This window comes from Gobius niger, assembly GCF_951799975.1.
Source record: "Gobius niger genome assembly, chromosome: 24".
Classification (NCBI taxonomy): Eukaryota; Metazoa; Chordata; class Actinopteri; order Gobiiformes; family Gobiidae; genus Gobius; species Gobius niger.
In genome coordinates this window covers 8,463,403-8,488,035 of record NC_136875.1, presented here as the reverse complement: position 1 = coordinate 8,488,035, position 24,633 = coordinate 8,463,403, and the positions used below count along the sequence as shown (strand labels likewise).

Here is a 24,633-nt window from a genome sequence, read left to right as displayed (position 1 = left end):
TGTTGCTGTAGACATAAATGTGAGGAAAAAATACATTGCAAGTTTTCTGTCATTTTATCTTTTCATATAAGACCAAGGTGTTTTATGCCTTAAAATGCCACAAATTTCCCATATTTTCGGCGACAAAATCTGAATAATGGGTAGAGCTACATTCAAATTTATTGTTTCATTTTATTGATAAATGAGTTGCCAAGACTTTCTCAGAGGGGATTTAGGATTTCTTGTTTAGTTTTAAAATAAGCTGTTTTTTAGTGGAAAAATGTGTAAAAATTTAATTTTTGCCTCATTTTTTGACATTCAAAACTCAATAAATGGGGCTTAGGGATTAGATAATAAAAAATTCCTCTGAAAAAATCTTCCAAGTGTTGTTCAGTCCAAGGCTGAAAAATTTGAAGTCTTTAGGTCCGACTGACGTGGACATAGTGTCGCCACAATGACAGAAAAATGTGTTTTTAAGAAAAAGGCCCTTGAAATTGTGTTCTCCCATATAAGTCTATGGGGGAACATGGAATCCGCGCAATATTTAAACATATTTTTGTGAAGATTAGGCATATTTTCTGTTTCCAGGTGAAAGCTTGTATGTTCAGAGACCAATTTGGCCCAAAACCTGAAAACTGAAAAAAGTGAGTTTTGCCTGTAGTGTCTCCCCTTAAACCAGTAATAAACTCTTAAATGTGTGCCTTTAATGTCTCTAATGTATGGCTGTTTTCCATCAAAAATACAGTAAAATCAATGTCAGAAATGTATAAATATTATCGCAAAACTCATCTTGCAACAGTGTCTCACAACTCCCCGAGGGGAACCGACCCCCACTTTGAGAAACCCTGGCCTAGATGATCACACACTTAGCAAAGAGTTAAAAGTCAGCGCAGGGAATAAGGAGTTAACCGATAATTAACCGTTAAGGGCTCAGACTATCAGTTAAAGAAAAATTTAAAAATGCCCAGCCCTTGTTACTATTTCAGTTTTCTCTTTACTTTTGAAGGTTCTCTTTACTGTTCCTATGGAGAAATGCGTCCTCGACATGGATCCTGGCACAGCAGATTTATAGTGACGTGAAATGAATGAATACTTTGTGTGTTCGTGTGATAAAGCAGATGTACTGATTGGCCAAGAGCCCTTATGTACGATGTGAATTCATTTACTTCCGTTCTCACTTCTGAACTTCAATATTGCAAATGTTTGTTTATATTGTAATGAGGAAGCAGATTTATTTGGTGACCTTACAGCTCCACTGCCACAGCTATATACTTCAAATTTATATCATCCTATGTTAATATTTTATACTTGCAAATGTATACAAATCCACATATTTTTGTGCCCACGTAGCGCGAGTACTTGCCTACATTCTGTCATTGCAATCTTTTGTTTCTAAGATTACTATTTAAATTGATATTTCAAGATTTTTGACATAGGGCCTCATTTCCTAGTTATCCAGAGTGTTGCTGATTTCTGGAGATATTTTTTTTTTTGTAATTTAAGCAGTTCTTATATTTGAAGAGTTTTGTGGCGCTAGGCTTGTGCTAGGCTAGCGCATTTCTATGGTATCAGCTAGCCTGCATTAAAAACAGTCTGACCCGCTCCACAGTGCACCTGAGGCAAATCACTTATAACACCAGACTAACCATATAAATGTCTGTGTCGATAAAATCATTTTTGGAATATAACTGACCTTGCATCACATGAATGATCGCATTTTGAGGGACTATTTTCTAGCAGATCACTCCGCCGCCGTGTAGCTTATACAACCACGAAGCTGATGCTGCTCAAATATAAAGTATTTTAAATGCAAAATAGTTAAAATTATTCTATTGAAGTAGCGTTATAAGTGATTTGCCTCAGGTGCACTGTGGAGCGGGTCAGACTGTTTTTAATGCAGGCTAGATGATGTTGTAGAAATGCGCTAGCCTTGCATTAGCCTAGCGCCACGAAACTCTAGAAATCAGGAACACTCTGGAAAACTAGGAAATGAGGCCCTATGTCAAAAATCCTGAAATATCCCTTTCAGCTACTGTGACAAGAAGACTGTCTCCACATATACAGCTAAATTTTGGTCAGGAGTCAGGACGAGCAGGAAACAAGTCTCAAGCCATGGTTTTAAAGATTGTAATGTTGCTTTATTCACCATGACCAAAGCTTTTGCACCTGACATACAAGTTGTTTATGTTGCATTTTTTTTAGTTTGGTTCTCAAGATGACTGTCCATTCAAATCCCGGCGTAGCTTGTATCTTCTCTCCAACAAACCGATTCATGTCTCCGTGGTCAGCGAGTCCACTCTCAGGTCAAGTTCACAGGTCAGAGAAACCACACCAGGGTCACTGCCAGGCCAAAGCTCAAAGGCCAAAGGTGATTCACGCAGAATGTGGAGCTGCAGTCACAACTCGACGGCCTCACTCTCACCGTGTCGGGCAAAACAAACACGGGTCAGGCGGCTATTGGAGAAATGATTGACCTACAGCCCAAAGGAAGGTTTGCAAAGTCCTCCATAACGACTGAGATTTACACATTTATCACTAACACAAAAATACAAAAACGTTTGGTAATTAATAATTAACTAGCTCATGACATACTTCCAGTTCTTTGTCATTTATAAACATTTCGTAAACAATGAAAAGACATGTTTTCTATGTTCTTTTTTACGAGGTTAGGTCATATTTAAAAAATGTAGAAGTATTTATGTATAGCAGTCTATAGCAAACGCTAATAGTTGTTTATCAAAATGAGCAGGACCAGCTCCAAAGCCTTGCCTTTCACCTGAGTCAGACTTATCTTCCATCCAATCAAAGGAATGTTGTCAAGCTCCATCTGAAGAGGAGGTTATTCAAAGGTAACAGGAGTCAAACATTTAGAGATACTGCATCAATCTGAAACGTTTGCTGTAGATCACTCACAGAAGTATGAGGGGGGGAAAAAATCGATTGAAAGTTTTCTGAAACACATAAAAATAGCCCAAACTGACAAAACGACAAACTCTATCGAAGGGGTTAAGGTTGAAATTTGTGGTTTTATTTTGTCTATATCTTTTTCTTAGAGGATTTTGGAGCTTGTTTAGCTTTTGAATAAGTTAGTTATAAGTGAAAAAAAATCAAACAAGTCAATATTGTGAATGAATAAGCGTGAGAAAACAGCCAGATGGTTAGCCTTTAGCAAGTGTTACCATGGCAAATTGGTAATAATAATGCAATAAAGACCAATCAAATTCAAGAGACAGTTAGTCAGATCTTTGGTCCAAAGACCCGTCGCTGTCGGTTTTCCTCCGACTCTCTCAATGCATTGTGGTCTATATTGACCCTTCGCCCTGACAGACTCTCCCACCCCCACCTCCATCGTGGACTCCTTCCGTTTCCTGGGCACCACCATCACCCAGGACCTCAAATGTGAGCAAACCGTCAGCTCCCTCATCAACCAGGCCCAGCAGAGGATGTTCTTCCTGCGGCAGCTGAGGAAACTTATTCTGCCGACCGAGATGCTGGTGCAGTTCTACACGGCCATCATGGAGTCCATCCTCACCTCCTCCATCACTGTGTGGTTCCCCAGCGCTACAGACCGGGACGAGCAATGACTGCAGTGCTCCCATCTTTCCAGGTCCTTCAACGCCAGGACCCGGAGGCGTGTGGGTCGGATCACAGCGGACCCTTCTCACCCTGGACACGGACTATTCCCCCCCTCTCCCCACAGGCAGGAGGCTACGGTCCATCCAGACGCATAAATCCCACCACTTGAACTGCTTTTTCCCAATAACTCTATATCAGACTCATGAACATAATAACCCGTGAATGCACTCACGCTGTTGTTTTCATCATGTTTTATTTTAATCTACTTTATGAATGCCCTTATAGTCTTAAAGTTTTAACGTTTTTATAGTATATTAGTGGGGATGCACCGATACCGATACCAGCATCGGGCCGATACCACATGCTTGTACTCATACTCGTACTCATTCATGAGGTCCCGATACAAGAAACCGATACCATTTGACGTGAGGCCAGCGCACCTACGAGGCGCAGCTCTCAGCTGAGGAGAGAAAATAGCAACAAACTGGAGAATTCTTTAGTGGAAATACAATAATCCACATAGAGCTGACTTTATTACAGACTGCGCTCTCTAAATCAGAGTCTGTGCTGGATTTAACCAGAGCTAAATGTTGTTAGTGCTGCAGCGTCTGCAGTGTTTACAACATACAGGCTAATGTTGCTAACTCGCAGCTAGTAGCAGTCTTGGCCATTCTGATGCCGTTTTATGCCCAGGGGTTTATTCATCTGAAAAACTAACCCAGCGACTAAAAAGTCCTCAGAAAATCCAAATTAAAGACATACAGTATGTTTATATTGAGCGAAAATGAGCTGCAGCAGAACAATGAAAACGCTGCAGCTACTCGCTAAGCTGCTACAAAACACACGAGCTGAAGTAAAGACGAAAAGAGACCATTTAAGCAACATCTCAATACTATTGTTAAATAAAAATACATAAATTAATAAAGCACAGGCATTGGGGAGCTTTAGGACATGAGCTTTTCTGTCTATCTGTCTTTCTGTGCAATAAAAATTAAAAATATATTGAATGAAAATAAAATAAATAAATAAATGGCATCAGTGTGTGACCGCTATAGTGCACGATGTGGACATTCGGACACAGCCTCAGATTGACAAAAGTTAGCAACACAGTTCAGAGAGCTCGCCTATGAGGTCATGATTACTGACGAACAAAAACAAGCGCCTTAAGCTAGCGCAGTGAACAGGTTAGCAGCTGTCAGGAAAGCAAACAATACATTTGAACAGAAAACAAAAAAGCCTCTAATGCGGCACTTTAGAGGCTTTTTTGTTTGTTTTGAACACAATATGCAAACATTGAGGTAAATACAGTAAGCTAGACGGGCAGTAGCGAGAAAATATGCCTTCACTTTCAGACAATAGCATGCTAGCATATCCATGGTCCCGTGATGAATGCGCTTTGAGTGCAGAACAGGCTCGGTGATAGACTATGGGCTTTGTATAAGATCCAGGAAGTGCAGATCAAAGCGCTTTAGCAGTAGAAGAAGAAAGTGAACAGGATTACAAAACTGCATGAACTCCAGGTATGCTTTTGACGAAGGAACGTTTGGCTAACATTTTAGGTCCAGCACCTGACAGAGATGGTTGAGCCCTGCTGGTTTAGTCACGTTGTGTTAACCACGGGTATTTTGGATTATTTAGTAACTTTGGCCCCTGTTGCACCAGTGAGACCAAACGCCTTCATCTCTGCACCGCTGAACAACGTAACATTTTTTAAAGATGGAGGATGTAGCTTTATCGTGTCTTCACTGTTGGTAAAGTCAGTGAGTGCTGGGAGTTTGCTTTTCTCTCTTTCCGCTGTGTCCATCTCAAATCTGTGGCATATTATCGTCGCAACAGGACGCACATGAACGCACAATACGGATTTCAGCAAAGACCTACTTGAAGCTCCAAAAAGAAAAATTGATGCTACAGTGTCATAGAGGCCAAAATGATGGAAAGCAAATGCATCGCTAAACTCTGAGACGGCTGCTCGGTCACTAAAAGGTCAAATACTCACTAGTATCAAGGTTTTTTTTGCTCGTCCAAACCGAGCCGCAATGCACCTTTGAGCCAAGATCTTAGAACTAATTGGCTTTTTCATCAAACAATGCTCAGTAATGACTAGGGCAGGGTACTGTTAAACAGTACCGAAAAGCACCGGTAGGGGGCGGTATCGAAAAACCTTTTTTTTCTGTGCTAATTTTCGGTAATTTTTCTCTCGAAACGTCAATAAATGACCCGAAGTGAGTCTAAAAAAAGCCTGAACTCATGAGCAGCTTCAGCACAAATGCAGAAGCGAAGCAAAGCTGTAACTTACTAACACTTCAGTCATTATCTATGACTATGACTAAACCAGGACTTACAGTAAACTAGTTAAAAAACAGGACTAAACCTGGACTGAATAAGAAACTAGACTCTTAGACAAAGAGAAAAGCAGTGACAACACGGTATGACAACGAGAAGCACATGGGCTTTACCTTTAGCTTTAGCCCCACAGAGATACGCGCTGTTTACAACTCCAGCTGCACCAAATGGCACTGGAGCATTTGGGATCAAAGATTGTTTCCGGAAAAGGTGAGCGCTCACTCTGCATTAGCCATTTTTGGAACAGTTATGGTACATTTTTAAGTGACAGAGTGAGCGCTCTCACTATGTAACAGATCTTTGACGTTTGAGGCGCTTTCACTTCGTCGAACAGCGCAGTGTGTTTAGAAAGGTTTATCTAAAAGAAAACGGTCCTGATGTGGATCTGGTCTGTTCCTTCAGCTCAGACGGTAATAATGTCCTTTCTCTCTTTTTATCACTGCTTTAGTGGGAATTCTGCTCAAAAAATGAAGTTACAGGTGACGCTGCTGCGGCCTGTTCTCTGTTGTGCCATGTTTGGACTTCCTCCTGAACGATACTTTTTATGCACATTATTTTAACTCAATTAAAATAACATAGGTATCGGAAAAAGTACCGTCAAGGCACTGGTACCGAAAAGCTGGAATCGTGAAAGTAGTGGCATCGAAAAAAAACGAACGGTACCCAGCCGTAGTAATGACTCAGGACCAAAAACACAACTAATATGGCAAAACTGAACTTTGCTTTTGTCATTGTTTAGGCTGCGCTAGCAAAAGAAAAAAAAGAGTAAATCCCAGTCAGATGGGAGACCACGTGACTTTGCGATGTATGGACATGGATACTGCATCAGCTAATATTACAATAACGATAACTATCCAGCACATTATTATAAATAGTGGCAGTAGTAATAGTTGTTTTAGTAATCGTAGCTGTAATAGTAGTAGTAGCAGCAGTAGCAGCAGTATTAGAAGGTCTTGCATAGCCCTGGGGGCCAAGGTGTTCCTGTTACTGACACCAGCCCTCACCGCAGAGTATAAATGGAACAGAGCACAGAGGCACAAGAGAGGTAAGGATAGAGTCATGGAGCGATCACAGAGAGAGAAAAAGAGGGAATGCGAGCGACTTCACAGCAAAGCGGCGACAGCGCGGCAGCCCAATCCGAATGGGTGGCACGTCTGAGGAGTCGGGAACTTTGAGGGTCTTTGCACGAGCGTCCGACACTCATAGCATTTAAGCCTCACCAACAAGACAAGTTTGAAAAGCAGAGACCTCTAAACATTGATGCATTGGCAAAAATTTCGACCAACTCCACTGTTCTCATTTAAGCTATAACAGTGTATTTATATATTGTATTAGTTTGACATCCACAAAAACTGCAATTGGTCCAACCTCTCTCGCAAGCTTAAAAACCTGATGTGGCCCTCGGATCAAACGGTTTGAAAAATATACATATCAAACATGGCAAACACACAACTGTTTGTAGGAGAAAAAAAACATCATCCAAAAAGGAACTACAGCCAAGACTGACCTTTAAGCTGCGCATGAGGACACAAGTGATACTCTTATCCGGTATGTGAACATGCCACTGCTCAATTGAAAGCTAAGGGCCTTCAGAGTTCAGTCTCTGGAGGCTGCACTGGGACTAATTAGGACTTGACTTGGGCTGTTTTTTCTTGCCATGAATCTTAACCCCCGCCTTAACCGAGCACATTTTCTCCAGTTCAACGTCAACCAAATCAAAAAGCATCTTGAAAAAAGTGTCTAAACAGCTACAAAACAAAACGTGAATGACAATGGGAACACAGCAAAAACGCAACAAACAGCAAAACAGACGACAAAAAAAAGTGACAGAAATGTAAGAAAAAAAGCAACACAAAAAATGACAAAAACGCTTAGATCGGTTTTGTAGGTCTTAGCTTTCAAATGAGGCGCCACACTAACCTAGAGGCTGCGAGCTCCAGTCGAGAAGCTTTTAGATTTGGGTAAAACTGAACTGGAGGACAATGATTCAGACGTAGACAAGAGTTTGCAACCAACACGGAGAAACTAAACAGCAATTGCACAGGAGGATATACCAGCACCACAGAGCAAACAGCAGCCGCCCACAATTGGCGGGAAATCTCCACTTTAAGGCAAGGCGAGTTTATTTGTAGAGCACAATTCAAAGTGTTTCACAGTTGCATAAATATAAGAAAACAAATACAATCAATAAAAACATAGAATTAATCAATTACAGTAAGAGGCAAGAGTGTAGATAAAATACTTTCAGTTATATGCATGTTTAAGTCTTGTTTAGATCCGCTCTGTCTTGAGCACTATTTTTAAGTCTTGTTTGGACTCGCTCTGTCTTGAGCACTATTTCACTCTGTCTTGACACTATTTCACTCAGTCTTGAGCACTATTTTTAAGTCTTGTTTAGATTCGCTCTGTCTTGAGCACTATTTCACTCTGTCTTGAGCACTATTTCGCTCTGTCTTGAGCACTATTTCACTCTGTCTTGAGCACTATTTCGCTCTGTCTTGACACTATTTCACTCTGTCTTGAGCACTATTTTTAAGTCTTGTTTTGACTCGCTCTGTCTTGAGCACTATTTCACTCTGTCTTGAGCACTATTTTTCTTGCTCTTCCACACAAAGTTACCTAACCTCTGTTTTGTCGCTCCTTCTCCTCTGGACATCCACATAAAATTAATCAATTACAGTAAAAGGCAAGAGTGTAGATAAAATACATCCATTCATATGGCACGGGCACTTTAAAGTCAACACAACCAAACAAAACTATAATATAATATATATATTCGGTATATGCGGTTCTCAAACACTTGCTTTCCTGACATGTGTTGCTAAACCACAAACTCAGCATCTCTCAGTAAAATGTGTGATATCCATAATTGTAGTTAACACCTGAAGAGGCCCAAGTGCCACACATTGAGAACCGCTGCTATAGAACTAGTCACTTCACTAAACAGATTTTAAGAACAGACCACTTCTGCTTTTTGCATTATTCTCTTGTCTAGTCAAATGGACTCATGTGGGCGTTTTGGACTCTTTAAAAATGTCCCTTTTAATATATGGTTTCTTCTTTTCCTATCTTTTTACAATCAGGTTCATATAATGTGCATTTGCCAAATTATTCCATGGATCTTGTGACAAACGGTGCTTCATCTAAAACTTCCCTAAAGTTTTGCAACACAGGAATTTTTTTTTTGTTTTATCTGAAGATCATGTTCACTAAAATAAAGTGAAAATAAAAAAATGACTGAACGGATTTCACGTTTTGCCAAAGTTCCCAGAGAGACAGTCGGAAGAAGGTGGGGAAATGCACTTACTTACCGTCGGTGAAGGTCAGGCAGAAGGCGTGCAGCAGCAGCCGCGCAGCAGGTTCAACCAAAGTGCGCGTAGACCCGCTCCTTCTTGGCGCAGAGCTTCCCAAACATTAAAAAACGACTTATTTTCTCCGACAAAGTCCTTTTCGAAACTGCCCTCTTTAACCCCCCCTCGCCTTTTTAGAATCCACACAAACCACAGGCACGTCGCCCCGATTTTGTTTTCGTTTTGCTCTCACAGCCTCCGGCGCGAGAGTGAGCGGTGTGCGCCGTGGAGGAGCGTCCGCGGCGTCACCTGCGCCACCGCCAATGGAAGACGGGGGAGCGGTGCACCACGGGAAATGCAGTCCGTCACGGGCGTGTGCTTTTTTTTTTTTGGAGGCTATTTCGGGCGCGTGACGTGATGACTAAGTTTGGAAAGGACCTTCAAAGTGCGAAAGAGGAACACAAGAAATAAAGGCTGGGCAAGCGGCGTCGCACGAATGAAAATGTGAGTGTGTCAAAGGTTCTTAACAAGATTTTTTTATTATTTTAAATCTAGTTGTGGAATTATGTTTGTTTTGTTTTTTGTTACTGGGAGGGAGGAAATATATGTGCTATTGTGCAGGGGCGTAGCACCAAATTCTGGGGCCCTGGGTACAAACTATCTTGGTGGACCCCCACTCATATTTTATGTTCTTTAACAGGGGCGGACTGGGACTGAAAAACAGCCCTTCCACAAATACATGTTAACCTCTCACCCGCCTTAAAGGGGCTACATGCAAGTTAGTCATTTTATGCTCACTACTGCCACCTCAGGTCTTATGTGTAACTGCAGCTTCTATATTAAGCTCGTGCATGACGGCGCTTCAGACCCGAATGAACACCTTTTTGAGTGACAGTGCAGGATTTTAGAGGCAGTTGTGGTGAACAGGTCGGGGCTCATTCTACACATGAGGACATGGCTGGAACATGTAGGGGGAGGAAAATACTTAGTTTTGACATTTTTAAACTCCTTATAGTCCCTTTAACCAAGAGCATTTTCTCCAGTTCGGCTTTACCCAAATCCAAAAGCTTCTTGACTGGGGAGCGACGCTGTAACGCCTCATTTGAAAATCTAGAAAAGTGATGGTAACTTTTTGTCACGTTGTCGCTCCATTTTTGTTTGTTGTTGTTTGTTTTCGTCGCTTTTTTGTCACTTTTTTGTCACTTTTTCGTTGTGTTTTCGTCTCTTGTTTTTCTTTTTCTTTGGTCATGTTTTTATTGTTTTTTTCATCGCTTTTTTCATTGCTTTGTCGTCACGTTTTCGTCACATTTTGTTGCTTTTCCAGCACATTTTTGTTTTTGGATGCTTTTCTTTTAAGCTTTTAATAATAATAATAATGCATTGGTTTTATATAGCGCTTTTCTGGACACTCAAAGACGCTTTACATTGCACTATTCATTCACTCCATACCCGGTGGTGGTAAGCTACTATTGTAGCCACAGCTGCCCTGGGGTAGACTGACGGAAGCGAGGCAACCAGTCTGCGCCATCGGCCCCTTCGACCACCACCAACCACTCACTCACTCACTACATTCGCTAGGCTTCCTGGTGTTACTAAACGGTCTCCCATCCAAGTACCGACCAGGCCCTTCCCTGCTTAGCTTCCAAGGTCTGACGGGATTGGGCATCGCAAAGGCGGTATGACCGATTTGGGTAAAGCTCGGTTACGCCCGGGGGTAAGGGTAAGGTAAAGTGGGGGGCCAGACCGGTGGCCCGAGAGCCAGTGGCCCTTCTGTGCTCTTCCAGAATGGACATATGGCCAGTCCGCCCCTGTTCTTTAACCACAAAGCAGTGACAATTTCACAGTGCAGTTCATTTTTTTTCTGTTATAACATAATTATATATAGCCTAACCAGGTGAAAAAATAGGTCAACCTAAAAAAAATGCTTCATAAACAAACACATGGATGCTAATGGTGCGTTCCAGTTAAGTCGGAAGTCGGAATTTCCGAGCTCCAACTTGGATATTTCAACTGGAACGCGCACCAACTCCGTAATTCCGACTCGGAAACTCGGAACAATTTTACCCTACCCGAGAAGGACCATTTAAAGATGGCTGCGCCCTACGTGACATGTAAGTAAACAAACATGTGAACATTTTCAATAAACCACGTTATTTTGTAGGTGTTGTTCCAAATATACTTGTTAAATGTCAACGCGAAACGGTTAAGATTTTCCGCTTTGTTGCTAACGTCTCAATTAACGGTTAAATAACGTTACATTAAACAAGTGCTGAAATATTCACAATTATAATATATAGCTACATTATACTGCCATGATAATATAAACATCTAGGCCTATTATAATGGTGTTTTTTTGTTTTTTGTTTAGTTTACTTGGACAGGGACATTTCAGCGTCGCATCCGCACAGTAAAGTGAAGATTACTGCGCGGATTTCGAACTACTCCTGGTATTATTACGCCTTACAATATAGTCCCCCATTTTATCCGCTTAGAAAATCCACATTGTTTAATTTTGTGTTATTATACTTTGTAGTGGAACACTTCACGTAACCATATTTAAATAGGGAAAACGTGGAAGAGCTTGGTAGCTTCTATCTTGACCTGTTTTGGAGCTATAGTGGAGAGAGGGAGAGGCTAAATGCTAACGCCGTCTGTGCTGTGTTTACGTGACTGAAGGCACGGGTGAAGATCAGACAGGTCCTAAAGAACTCGTCAAAGCTAAGGTAAGAACATATCTCAGTATGTAAAAACGGTGGCCTATCCCTTTAAGGCAAGTCTTCAGTATTCTGGACCTAAATATAATTTAAAGTATTCTCCCCAACACTCAGAGCCATGGGAACATATTGTATTTACTAATAATGCCTGTAATGCGAAACTATCCACCAGGGGGAGCTGCAGTACCCTCAGCACCCCGGGTTCCCATGGCCTTGTATGTAATACGTCTTCTCAGTCAAATACCACAATTTTGAAATGAGTCAAACGTTTACTTTCCACACTGCGATACAAACAGGTACGAAATACTTGCACAGGAGACTCGAAAATGGCGAGTTTGATTTTATTTCAGTGTTCAAATTCATCAGTGCTGATTTGATCTAGTACTGAAACAATACCGCCCAAACAAAATCGAAATGAACTACAAATGCCAAGAACAGAACACTTTGCAGAATTTTTGTATCATTTCAGGGCAAGACATTTCAAAGAAAAACAAAATCATAATTTAGCATATGATAATTATTGTGAATCTAAGTACACATGGGGCAACATTCAATAGTCATTCCATTTTACGCAGGTGGCAGTGGAAGGCAGATGAAGGCGCAGTGACGACGCGAGTTCAAAGCCACGTCGCGGAACATTCCAGGTCATAAGTCAATCTGGCCACGTCCCGATCCCAGCCAAGTTTTAACGAAGAGAAGTACAGACGTGTTTCTGAGGTAATTTTCACCGACTCGTGACAAAATGAATGTGTTCCGCAGTGCAGCTTTAGGTAAGAGTTTCTGTGTTAGTATCATCAGTAGTTGAGGTAAGTGCCTCTTTGGCTTCGTCGTTGTTCACATAATACGGTCACGCTGCACATGATATGAATACAAACTGCAACCCACAAACTCAGACAAAAACACGATCAATGGTTCTTTTTCGAAGGGCAGTGCCAAGCTTATGGACAGCGTGGAAACAACGAGTCACGAAGATGTGCACATTTGACATCGTACAACTTCCGATTTCTGAAATAAAAGTGGAATAAAATCTCTAAAGCTGAAGTGTCTTTCCACAGACAGCACCAGAACGTGGGAAAGTGAATTGTACTGTGGACATATGTGTAAACAGGCCCTGGCTACACAAGAGTGGATACAGGAAAGTTATATTTATTGACACGTTTGATTTTTTTTTAAAGGGGGGGGGTATTCAAAATCGACTTTTTCAAGCTTTACATCATGTTATTATGTCATTCCCTCATTAAAAACATGCCTGAAGTGTTGCCTTGGCACATTCACGTATTTTTGAGTAATCTGTAAAAACTCTGATGGCGGCCATTTTAGGGATAGGTTTGCCTGAGTCCTCCTAGGAACGCCCCCACCTCCTGGAGACGCCTCCGAGCTTTCGTCACCAGCTGAGTAACCAACCACTGCCCCTCAGCAGAACCCCCTCCCCACTGAGGCCACAGACAGCGTGTGGAGGGGGCGTGTCGGAAAGAGTCAGAGGTTCTTAAAGAGACAGAGGCCTATTTTTCAAGACATTCACTACAGCCATTTTGAGAGAGCAATTTTATACAAGGCAGTTATTCTAATTTACTGCATTTACAGACCAACAGAAGGTTTGGTCATCATTGTAGTGTGATATAGACTGGTGCTATGTGATTGAAAAAAGCATAATACCCCCTCTTTAAGAAAGTCCTGAAATGTTTATAAGACAAAGTAGCTACATTCAGAATACTGCAATTGTACTTAGTGTCCAAATTAAGTTTTTCTTGCCTTACAATGGCTTAAAAAAAAAAAAAAAAAAAATGTCACCTGCAGTATTGCAATATAACGATTTTATTCAATCAGTTTATTGTGCCCTAGTGCCTCTCTATTGGGCTTAAGGTTTGTATTAAGGATGGGAAATTGTAATGATATTGCTTTTTACTCAATATATAATAAATATTAAAGTGATAGTCTGTGAGTTTGCAAAGTGAGAGTGAGTGAAAACTGAAAGTAAACAATTCAATTCCTCCCCCTTTAACCAGAAATCCCTTCCGAGTTTGGCGAAGAGCAGTGACGGAATTTTCAAAAGTAAACGATCAAGCTCCCCCCCCCTCCCTCCCGATTGGTCCTCACAGGCTGGTTCACAGGAAACGCTCCACTCATTGGTCAAGGTTGAATCCCGGGCATTCTGATGAGTTGCTAACATCGAGGAAAAAATAAAAAAATATGATTTGTGTTGCCTCAATTTTCAAGTCCAGGCAGTCAATTATACAAAACCTATCAACTTTGTAAAAACATTTCAACTTACAGACGATCACTTTAAACACGTTTTGAGGGTAAAATTCATTTTCAGGTTTGATTCAAATAAGACGTAATACTATTTCATTGATGATAGAAACATTTCACTTATAAGAAATATTAAGATGATAAAGCTAACAGGTCTTTATCATCCATAAGTGATTGAATGTATGAATTGTCCTGAATAGAAGACATTTTTCAAGTATGTTTCAGAATCGGTTTAGCTGCTTCAAACATTTCGCTGCCTCTACATTTCACACATTTTCAGTACTTTAATTTATTCTTCACATCAAGCCCTGCATCCTTGCTAGTCACACGACACAAAGAAAGGAAATGAGTTGTATAAGATGCTTTGTAGCCAGGGCCTGAGTCATTTTCTTGGCATCCCGTCTTCTTTTCAGTTCAACAATGATGCTTTCCTAAAATCTACACGCTTAAGATTAACCAAGCACAGACATTGAACTTAAAACACATTTGCACCTAGGTTTTTTTTTTTAATCAGCCCATTGGAATACTGTAACCCACACCTGAAAGCTCCCATATTATGCTAAATCTTTGGATCTTTTTTTTCTTTTTTTTGTCTGGATGTGCTGTAAATTAGGCATTTTCCACGTGCTCTATTCTCCCGTGCTGCCAGCAGATGGCGACAAATGCCTAATCCCAAAAGTCTCTCAAGCCTGAAAAAAAAAGAAAAAAGAAAAAAAAAGGAGCATAGTACGGGAGCTGCGAGTGGGTTTTTATCCGTGGGAGGTGAAGGGGTACTGCGGGTGCCACCAGTCCATGAGGCGCACGCTGTGAACGGGGTCCAGGATGACCACGGTGGCCCCCTGGTCCGGCTTCTTCCTCCCCCGCAGCAGGGGAGAGTCCTGGAACACCAGGCGCACTCGGTGGTGCCTCATGTCCGTGCTGACGTTGATGGTGAACTACAGAGACAAGAGGGTCACAGTCACAGTTTTAAACTAAATGAATCTATCCAATATGCTTTAAGTTTTCACCTCAAATTGTTAATAAATAGGCAATAGAACATTATCTTTTATTAGCCATGTCTCAAGGGAGCAAATCGGCATGTTTGGGTGCTTCCAACAGATTTATTGTGTCAAGATTTCACTTTTATTACAAAAGAGTTTCTAAATACATGAACCCGTCAGCTGATGTCCATGTGCTCCACAGTTTCACTTTTGTTATTACACAGACGTAACAAACAGCTACATCAGGGGTGTCCAAACCTTTTTCAGTGAGCGCCAGATACAGAAAAATATACAAATAACTGGGCCGCACTCTGTAGAGGTCAGATATATAACTTCACCTCTACTGTATTTAAGTTAGCAAATTCAATAAAATGATAACTATGCTTTTTTTAATTGAATATGCTTAAAGTAAAAGAATAGTCATCACTGCTTTCTTTTGGGACTCTTCCTTTGGCAACGTTAACCTCTCAACCCACTCCTGAACAGAGCTAATTTTCTTTAGCTTTACCCAAATTTAAAAACTAATTGTGGTAACAAAAATGATACGAAAACGAGGATGAAAAGGCAACAAAAAAATGATGAAAACGATGAAAAAGTGACAAAAAAAAGCGACAAATATGCAACAATAACGTCACAAAAGGGTTACAAAAATGCATTGTCAAAAAAGCGACAACACCACAGCACAACGCAAGGAAAAAGATCCGTTTAGATGAGTTTTCAAAGTTTCAAATGAGGCACTACACTGGCTTATAGGCTGTAACCTTTCAGATTTGGGAAAAGCTGGACTGGAGAAAATGCACATGGTGAAGGCAGGGGTTAAGAGGTTAAGCAAAAATCCTGAAAATGGATGAGATTTCCTCCTGATAAGATTTAACTTGCTGTTAACTTCATGTGTTCAGGGGTGGTTTTAACACATTTCTTCTGGCTGCTCTGCTTCATGCCCAAGACACTAGAGGCCGCCATTGCTGTAGTACCTCCATATCGCCGCTAGTGCCCCATTGAAAAGCATTGGAGTTTAGACACCTTAAAAACAACTTTAACGCCTGGTTTCATTCTTTCAACACTAGACTAGGCTAGATCTTCCTTCTGAGATAACGCTGGGTTAGTCACAATTAAAGAAACCAGGCCGGTTTTCGTAATAAGAATTTTTGAAATCTCGTACGTAATGAGGGTCGGACTGTTAGCATTGGAGCTGCGCGAGCTACACGTCACGCAAGGGCCGAGATCCCGCCCTTATGTCCTTTTTAGGAACATGCTTCGTCAGAGCTGGGGAGGGGGAGTCTGTAAATCCGCCATGACTTCCCCCACGAGCGTGGTCATTATGGTAAACGGGGAGGAGTGAGCAGAAGCTGTCCATTATATATACAGTCTATGGCTACAGCTCATGAGACGTGACAACAGTTTACAGTGGGTCCTAAAATTCTTAACCTACCGTGAGCTTTTATGGCAGCAATAATTGTAAAAAACATTTCAAAGTTCTTTCACTCACCTAAAGTCCTCAATAACCTTTTCCCACCAGCAGAACTGTTTTTTGGAAATAGAGCGCTCCATTTCCAAAAAACAGTTCTGCTGGTGGGAGAAAGCGCTTCTAGCAACTCTGGAGACTAGGGCTGCAACTAACTATTATTTTGTCATTGATTAATCTATCGAATATTTTTACGATTAATCGATTGGCTGTGAATGGTGTAGGAAAATTGGATTAAAAAAAGAAAAAGAAAAATCACATAAAGCTAAAGTGGCGCCACTTGATGACATGTTGATGGAGGAAACTTAAAGCAAATGTTTGTTGCAGTGTTAATTTTGACAACATATTTTATTTTAGTTTTAGTCTTAGTCTTTTGACTAAAATGTAATTTAATTTTAGTCAAGATTTAGTCAAAAAAAACTTTTCAATTTTAGTCTAGTTTTAGTCGACTAAAATTGCATGTCAATTTAGTCGACTAAATTTAAGACTAATTTAGTCGACTTTGCATTGATAATATTCATTATAATCATATTTAATCTTGTTCCTCTGCTTCATGGAGCTGCTCCACATGAACAAAGCTCAGAGCTGATCCTTTGGCAGAGAATTTACATGATCTGAGGCTCTTTCAGACGGTCAATAGAAGTTTGGATGATTTTAGTCTCTCCCTTTAATTTTTATTCTTATTTTAGTCGACTAAAATATCTGGACATTTTAGTCATAGTTTTAGTCTCATGAAAAACGTTTAATTTAATTTTAGTCGGTAAAAATATCACTTTGACTAAAATTAAGACTAAATATTTTAGTCGACGAAATGAACACTGGTTTGTTGGAGGCTCTTGGCGCTAATTCTGCTTCTGATTGGACGAGACACGGACGGATATTTATGAAATTTACAATATACAAAAAAATACAGACCCAACTATGAAAAACAAAGTAGGTTTTCATCCAAAATACTACATTTTCATGTCAGTTTTGCTCTATTTGAGTCTGTGTGAACCAGAAAACGATTAATCGATTACTAAAATAGTTGTCGACTATTTCAATAATCGATTAGTCGTCAATTAGTCGTTTCAGCCCTACTGGAGACCATCAATCCCTGATTCTATCTCTGTTTTCAAAATCTAGGCTGAGGACCACCTTATCTGTACATTCTTCGTAAAAGATCGAACTCTCGGATGTTTGCAGACACTGACCAGAGTGAGCGTCATGCCCATCACGACCGGAGTGAAGATGAAGTTGAGGGTGGTGACCTGCAGCAGGTAACAGTCCGAGTCCGGGTTCGTGTGCACGTCTTCGTACTGTCGGGGCAAACGCAGGACTTTGGCACGGCCGTTTTTATAATGCCCATGCTGTGAAAACAAAAAACACGATTACTCACTCACAACAACAACAAAAATGCAACGAAAGAAGACGCAGAACTGTCTTACCTGCTTCACAAATTTAAAGTTGAACTCCCAGAGCGGCTCGGGCCGAGTCCCTGACAACTTTTTGATGCAGAAAAGTAAACACTGCAAAACAAACAAGCGTGGCACGTGAGAGCAAACATAAAAATGATCATTGAAATGCGGTCACGTTTATACAGCTCTATGGTAAAGTGCAGGCCTTCTCTTGCCTGTTGGCTCAAGGGATATTTAAAACAAGATCCAGTAGTTTCACTTCCTGATTTTCGAGTTATCTCCCCATAAGCCCCTCCTCCTCCTCATGTTTTTGATAACAGAACAACACTATAACATGATAAAAAAAAAATTAAAAAGTAAACAGTCGCTTTTGCATTGACCCCCACCTGAACCAGCTTGGCTTTACCCAAATCTAGAAGCTTCCTGAAAAAGGTGTGATGAAAAAAACATTACAAAAAAGAAACGCATGGATGAAAATTTAAAAAAAAAAGCAACAAGAGTGACGACAAAGTTACAAAAACACAACAAAAATGATGAAAAAAGCAACAAAAACACAACAAAAAACAGGAAAAACATGAAAATACATCAAAAGAGAGAAACACGAAATTTTTTTGACAAAAACACACCAACGTCGCAACAAAAAGTTAGTCAGTTTTGTAGGCCTTAGCTTTCAAATGAGGCTCTGTTGCTCTGCAGTCAAAAAGCTTGTCGATTTGGGTAAAGGTGGGGCTTAAGACGTCCGTTGAGAACCACTGATTGAACTGGCAATAGTTTTTTGAAAACGGTTAAGCGGGAAAACACTTTTGAAAAAAATTATATTTTCTCTAATTATTCAAAAACTACTGGAACAAATGCTGAAATATGAACATAGTTTCTACTAAATAATGATACAAAGACAAGGGGAGGAGCAAAGTGGTTCAACAGCCCATAAATACATGAATAACGGAGAATGCTGACAGAATGCCAAATGTTAGCATCAGGCTAATGCTAACGGTTAGCTAGCGCGAGCTACAACTGCCGTTTTTTCACTTCTACTGAACAATCTGCTGTGAGAAAATATCCATATGGGTCCGATTTACACTTGACTTTATTTATGTGATAAATAAGTTGATATTCCACCAGAAAATGGCAAAAAAGAGTGAAAAATTGTGTTTCTCTAAAGATTCTATTTTCCCCCTCGGCGAAGCCACGCCCCCTTCTATGACGAGATGCCGTCTGTATCTATAACCCAGTCATGTAGGGCATCTGGTTGAATGGGTTCACCTTCGAGTTGAGCAGAGTGGTGGGCGTGGTCTCGGGCAGGGGCGGGACTTGTGAAACACGTGACGTGAATGGCTCGTACAGATGAAAGAGCGAGCGGATCACGCGCGCTTTCAAACAGCGCATTCTGGCGACGCAGTCGGGCTGAAGCCGCGGCGGCAGGTCGGCCTCCAAGCGGTAGTGTCTGAAATGAGACGACGGCGGCGTTATTTCTCTCACCGTTGATGCGGTTCATGTTTGTACTGAAGAGACTGAGAAATGAGTGCCTTTTGTAGAGCCGGCTCCAGAAGGCGGCGGTGCAGGTGACCGTCCAGGCGTTTCTGCAGATCAGAGCGAATCTGCAAATGTCTTCGGGTCGAATGTAGGCGGACAGAACCAGCCAGATGTCCATGGGATAGTCCTGTGCATCGCTGCTCTCGCTGTTCCCTGGGAAGAAGACAGACATTTGATTTTTGTATGTCATTTAATTAAGGCGAGACACGGCAGGTGAAAGTATGGATTTTTCACGCAGTGGTCGAAGTGGAGATTTTTATCTATTTTCCTCCCTTTACATCTTAGTTTTCATGTCAGATATAAAAATGACAAAACTCACCCGCATGATGTTTATTTTATGATGTTTAGTCTGCGAGGTGGGGGCAACCCGGAAGTAGCTGCTGCGCTGTGTAGAAAGTCCGTCTTTCAAGCGGGTATTCATTCATAAATATTGACAGATTTTACATCCACGTGTCCTGCTAAGGGGCCCCTTGATGACGCTTTCACCCAAATATGGTATTTTTCCTCCTACGAGACGCTGGTGCGGAAAAGTCTGAGAACGGGCCGTGCATGCGCACTCGCTACAAAACTTCAGGGCTGGTTTTCTCTGAATGAGAGAAGCCGCACTCGGGCAGAGCCTGAGCCCTGATAGAAGCTCCCACTGACTCCAAACTTTCCAGTCTGAGACCTAACAATATTTTGAAGGTTTTTTCAGAGGGATTTTTTAATATCTAATTCCTAGCCTTATTTATTCAACTTTGAAACCAAAAAAACAGGCGGAATATGAGTTTTTACAGATTTTTTCACTGATGATTAGTTTATTGAAAAACTAAACCAAATATCCAAAATCCCCTCTGAAAAAAATCTTAGTTCAATTCATTATTTTGATCTCGTTGCCCAAAATATAGGCAATTTTGGCCATTTTAATGCTCAAAATGCCTTATTGTTATGTGAAAACATAAAATGACAGAAAAAATGCAATACATTTTTCTCTCATATCTATATCTGTAATGTTCAGCTAAAGTTTCAAATTGATATCTCTACATTCATTTTTTTCCCCTATTCACCTGCAGGGTCTCGCCTTAATGAATTTGCATCAGGATGTATGGGATCTATTATGTAGGGATATCCCTCAATATTCAATACCGGTAGCAGTCATTTAGAGGGCAATGCGGCATTCCCGCCAGCACAATGGACGTTGGGGTAGGGGCGCCTTACGCTGTGAATTTCTTCTCCCACACTGCCATTTCGCCCTGTGTTTCAACCAACGTAGGGGGGATTTTCTGTTGTTTTTTCCTTTTTGAATCGATACCGTCGTAATAATACCGGACTTAAATTTGAAAAAAAGAAAATTTGGCCCTCAAAATAATGACAACGGCAACTAATCAAGGCTGGAACAGAGATTCTCATGAAATCACCAAATGTAGGATAATAAAACTGCCACTGCTGAGTATTTATGTTTTTACAGGATTATTTGGAATAATCGGCCAAAAATATCAGTTTAAAATATCAGCCGTGTATATCGGCCAATAAAAATCCCAAATAATTTGCAGCAGCCTTAGAAAAACCCATAACGGTCGACCTCAAACAATAATAATGATGATGAAGTTTATTTAGTGATAATATGCCCTAGAGTACAAATCGTATTGTTCACCTTTCCTCCGTTTGTTTTTCTTCTTATGGGCTTCTTTGGACTGACTGTCCTCCTCATCCTCTGGGTCATTGTCATCACTGCTCTCCAGAGCTCCTCCGTTCAAGCTCTCAGCGGATGTGAGCACTTCATCCACTGCGCCCTGAGAAGCTTCTAGGCCACAGAGGGACTTCACTAAAACCAAACCCATACAAAGTTACTATCAGAATGCAAACCGACCACTTGTTTAAAGGAATAGGCCACCGTTTTTACATACTGAGATATGTTCTTACCTTAACTTTGACGAGTTCTTTAGGACCTGTCTGATCTTCACCCGTGCCTTCAGTCACGTAAACACAGCGCAGACGGCGTTAGCATTTAGCCTCTCCCTCTCTCCTCTATAGCTCCAAAACAGGTCAAGATAGAAGCTACCAAGCTCTTCCACGTTTTCCCTATTTAAATATGGTTACGTGAAGTGATCCACTACAAAGTACAATTACACAAAATTAAACAATGTGGATTTTCTAAGCGGATAAAAGGGGGAACTATATTGTAAGGTAATTTGGCATCCGCACAGTAAAGTGAAGATTACTGCGCAGTAAAGTGAAGATTACTGCACGGATTTCGAACTACTCCTGGTATTATTACGCCTTACAATATAGTTCCCCCTTTTATCCACTTAGAAAATCCACATTGTTTAATTTTGTGTAATTATACTTTGTAGTGGAACACTTCACGTAACCATATTTAAATAGGGAAAACGTGGAAGAGCTTGGTAGCTTCTATCTTGACCAGTTTTGGAGCTATAGAGGAGAGGGGGAGAGGCTAAATGCTAACGCCGTCTGTGCTGTGTTTACGTGACTGAAGGCACGGGTGAAGACCAGACAGGTCCTAAAGAACTCGTCAAAGCTAAGGTAAGAACAGATCTCAGTATGTGAAAACAGTGGCCTATTCCAGGAACAGGTCATAATTTTTACATACTGAGATATGTTCTTACCTGGGCTTAGACGAGTTGATACGTACCTGTCTGGTCTTTGTGTGCCCTCAGTCACGCAAAAAGACCAAAGATATAGTTTAGCATTTGTCCTCTCCCAATGTATTCCTATAGCTCCAAACGGGGGTGAAGTTAGAATCAACCAAGCTCTTTCACGGGCACGCTCAATGACTAGACAGGTACACATCAACTCCTCTAAGCTCAGGTAAAAACATATCGCAGTATGTAGAAACGGTGGCCTGTTCCTTTAACAGTGTTGAGGGCAATATGTTGCAATGAAAAATGTAAATGCCTTCTTTCTCCACCGCATTGGCGACGGCTTTCTTCACTCTCCCAGACTTGACGACGGCTGGATCGGCATCGGCGTAATCAGCAACTGAGACTGAAATTAAAACACAATATTAAAGCCGTGCTGCGGAATATGGCAGGTCATAACTTACTAACTCGGTATAACTCAAAACATAAACAAGCAACGGTGCTTCTAATGATCAGCTACACATTGGCAACACCATATTTGAAGAGGGTTGGATGAGGGCTTAAAGTGCATCCGACACATTAGACAACATTTTTGCTAAAACACACACAACAGAATAATATTTCAGATGATTTATTATTTCAGAATATTTTCATGTTTTAATAGTTTCACTGCCTTATTGGACACTGACAGGAAGTGACATAGATCAAGGCAAACAATTTTAACCCCTTAACCCCCACCTGAACAGAGCACATTTTCTCCAGTTCGGGGTTTACCTAAATCTAAAAGCTTCTTGAAATGTGACCAAAAAAAAGCAATAAAAATGTGACAAAAAAGTGACAACACAGGGACAGAAAAGGGACGAATAAACAAAACAAAAAAGACTAAAAAAGCTATGAAAAATAACATTATAAAGTGACAACAAAATGGCAAAAACGCGAAGAAAACGATCAGTTTTGATCAGTTCTGTAGGTCTTAGCTTTCAAATGAGGCTGTAAACTCTCCAATCAAGAAGCTTCTAGATTTGGGTAATGCCAAACTGGAGAAAATGTGCTCCATTCAGGTGGGGGGTAAGAGGTTCAACGGTTGCCATAACAGCCATGTGAAATCAATGGAAAATGGACCTGGATGGAAATGGATCTATATCATTTCCTGTCAGCAGCTTAACAAAAATAACTTTTCTGCCGAACATTTCTTCATTAAAATTGCGGCTTCACTGAAATAAAATGACAAGTATGCAACTAATGAACATGCAACTGATGTTATTCTTCTAAATAACGCAAAAAGCATTAAATTAAAACCTGTCATGTGCACTTAATGTACTCGCAAAACATACATTTCAATTGATCTGCATTTGACTGCAGTTTGCATTTACACGTAAGCTGTGTTCCAGCATAGCTACAGTTGAGCAATTTTCCAACTTACACGTAAGTATAACCAGAACTCCCCAAAAGGGAAATAAGTCAGTACAGGCTCATGACTTGGCAATTACCTGTCAATTCGGCCTTGCATTCTATTCTGCACAATCTGCCGGCACCGGGTCGAGTTAGCATGCTAGCTCTCCTATGCTAAGGTGAAGTCTCGCACACACCTGATTCGGAGCAAACGTCCCCTGCCTTGAATTTCAGCCGTTTTCTGTTTCCTTTCTTGGGCATGTCGATAAGGGGTGCGATCTGTGAATGCTTAGCGAGGCTGCGGGTCCCGCCATGGCTGTGCGGCAAGCAGGAGAAGGGAGAAAGGAAGAAAAATAATAAAGAATTTAAAAAGTGTACCACCAGGATCTTCGGCCATCATGGACTGACGCGACGTCCGAAGTATCGCGAGAGTTGTAGTTTTGCTCTCCCAAAACAACTTTAGCCGATTACTGGCCTCTGTTGGCCAGAAATATGTAAGTAGTTAGTTTAATTGTGATAATTAAGTACAATCATTTACAGGCAATATTCTTTGTGGAATATAATGTAACATTTAATTAGAAAATGTTTAAAGGGAAGATGATGGAAGTTGCGCAGTCATGGTCCGTGTTAGTTTGTTGTTTCCGTCACTTAACTAGCTAACCCACAGCTACATTGTTACCAATTTATCCTTTTGTCCAAATTTTATATTCACAAATGTAAATATTCTAAGCAGAAACCCAACTTTGCACATTTTTTTAGTGATACTCTCTCATATATCAAGATTTTTTAAGGTTCTGAAAACAAAAAGGCAAAAATCAGTATTTGCTCGAAATATAATATATTTGTAACTGAATAATTGTATTGTACAATTCTGTTACCCCCTGGCATACTCTATATACGCATATACTTTTCAATAAAAAAAACAAAAATAAAATAAAAACATTGTTACCAATTTCAAGATAACGCATGTAAATTTTGTCAAATTGATAGCTATTGAAACTCAAGAACATTTATTTTATGAATGCAGCAATGTGAAGAAATTTTGGGTTGATTTATACAATTGGTTGAAGGTAAAGAACAAGGTTGGTGCTCTTAGATAATAGTGTCAAATTTAGTGTGTTTATGAAAGATAATA

At 40.6% G+C, this 24,633-nt stretch overlaps 2 protein-coding genes across 3 annotated transcripts in view; both read right to left on the bottom strand.

Annotated features, from left to right (window-relative positions):
- tfeb (transcription factor EB) overlaps positions 1–9,321 on the bottom strand; it is an 84,046-nt gene extending 74,725 nt beyond the window's left edge. The window contains exon 1 of one of the 2 annotated variants that reach the window (XM_079582186.1): positions 9,210–9,321. The gene's annotated coding sequence lies outside the window, so the exon portion shown is untranslated. The remainder of the gene's footprint in view (positions 1–9,209) is intronic. The other variant, XM_079582187.1, reaches the window with a different exon arrangement.
- Positions 9,322–14,780: 5,459 nt separating this feature from the next.
- On the bottom strand, positions 14,781–23,925 carry tmem183a (transmembrane protein 183A). The gene is made up of 8 exons (XM_079582247.1): positions 23,696–23,925; positions 22,423–22,512; positions 21,161–21,331; positions 19,521–19,680; positions 19,258–19,438; positions 18,025–18,105; positions 17,791–17,946; positions 14,781–15,087 (listed from the first exon to the last, which is right to left on the bottom strand). The coding sequence occupies exons 1-8, from the start codon at positions 23,757–23,759 to the stop codon at positions 14,902–14,904; spliced, it is 1,089 nt and encodes a 362-aa protein (XP_079438373.1). The 5' UTR covers positions 23,760–23,925; the 3' UTR covers positions 14,781–14,901.
- Between the last annotated feature and the right edge of the window lie 708 nt (positions 23,926–24,633).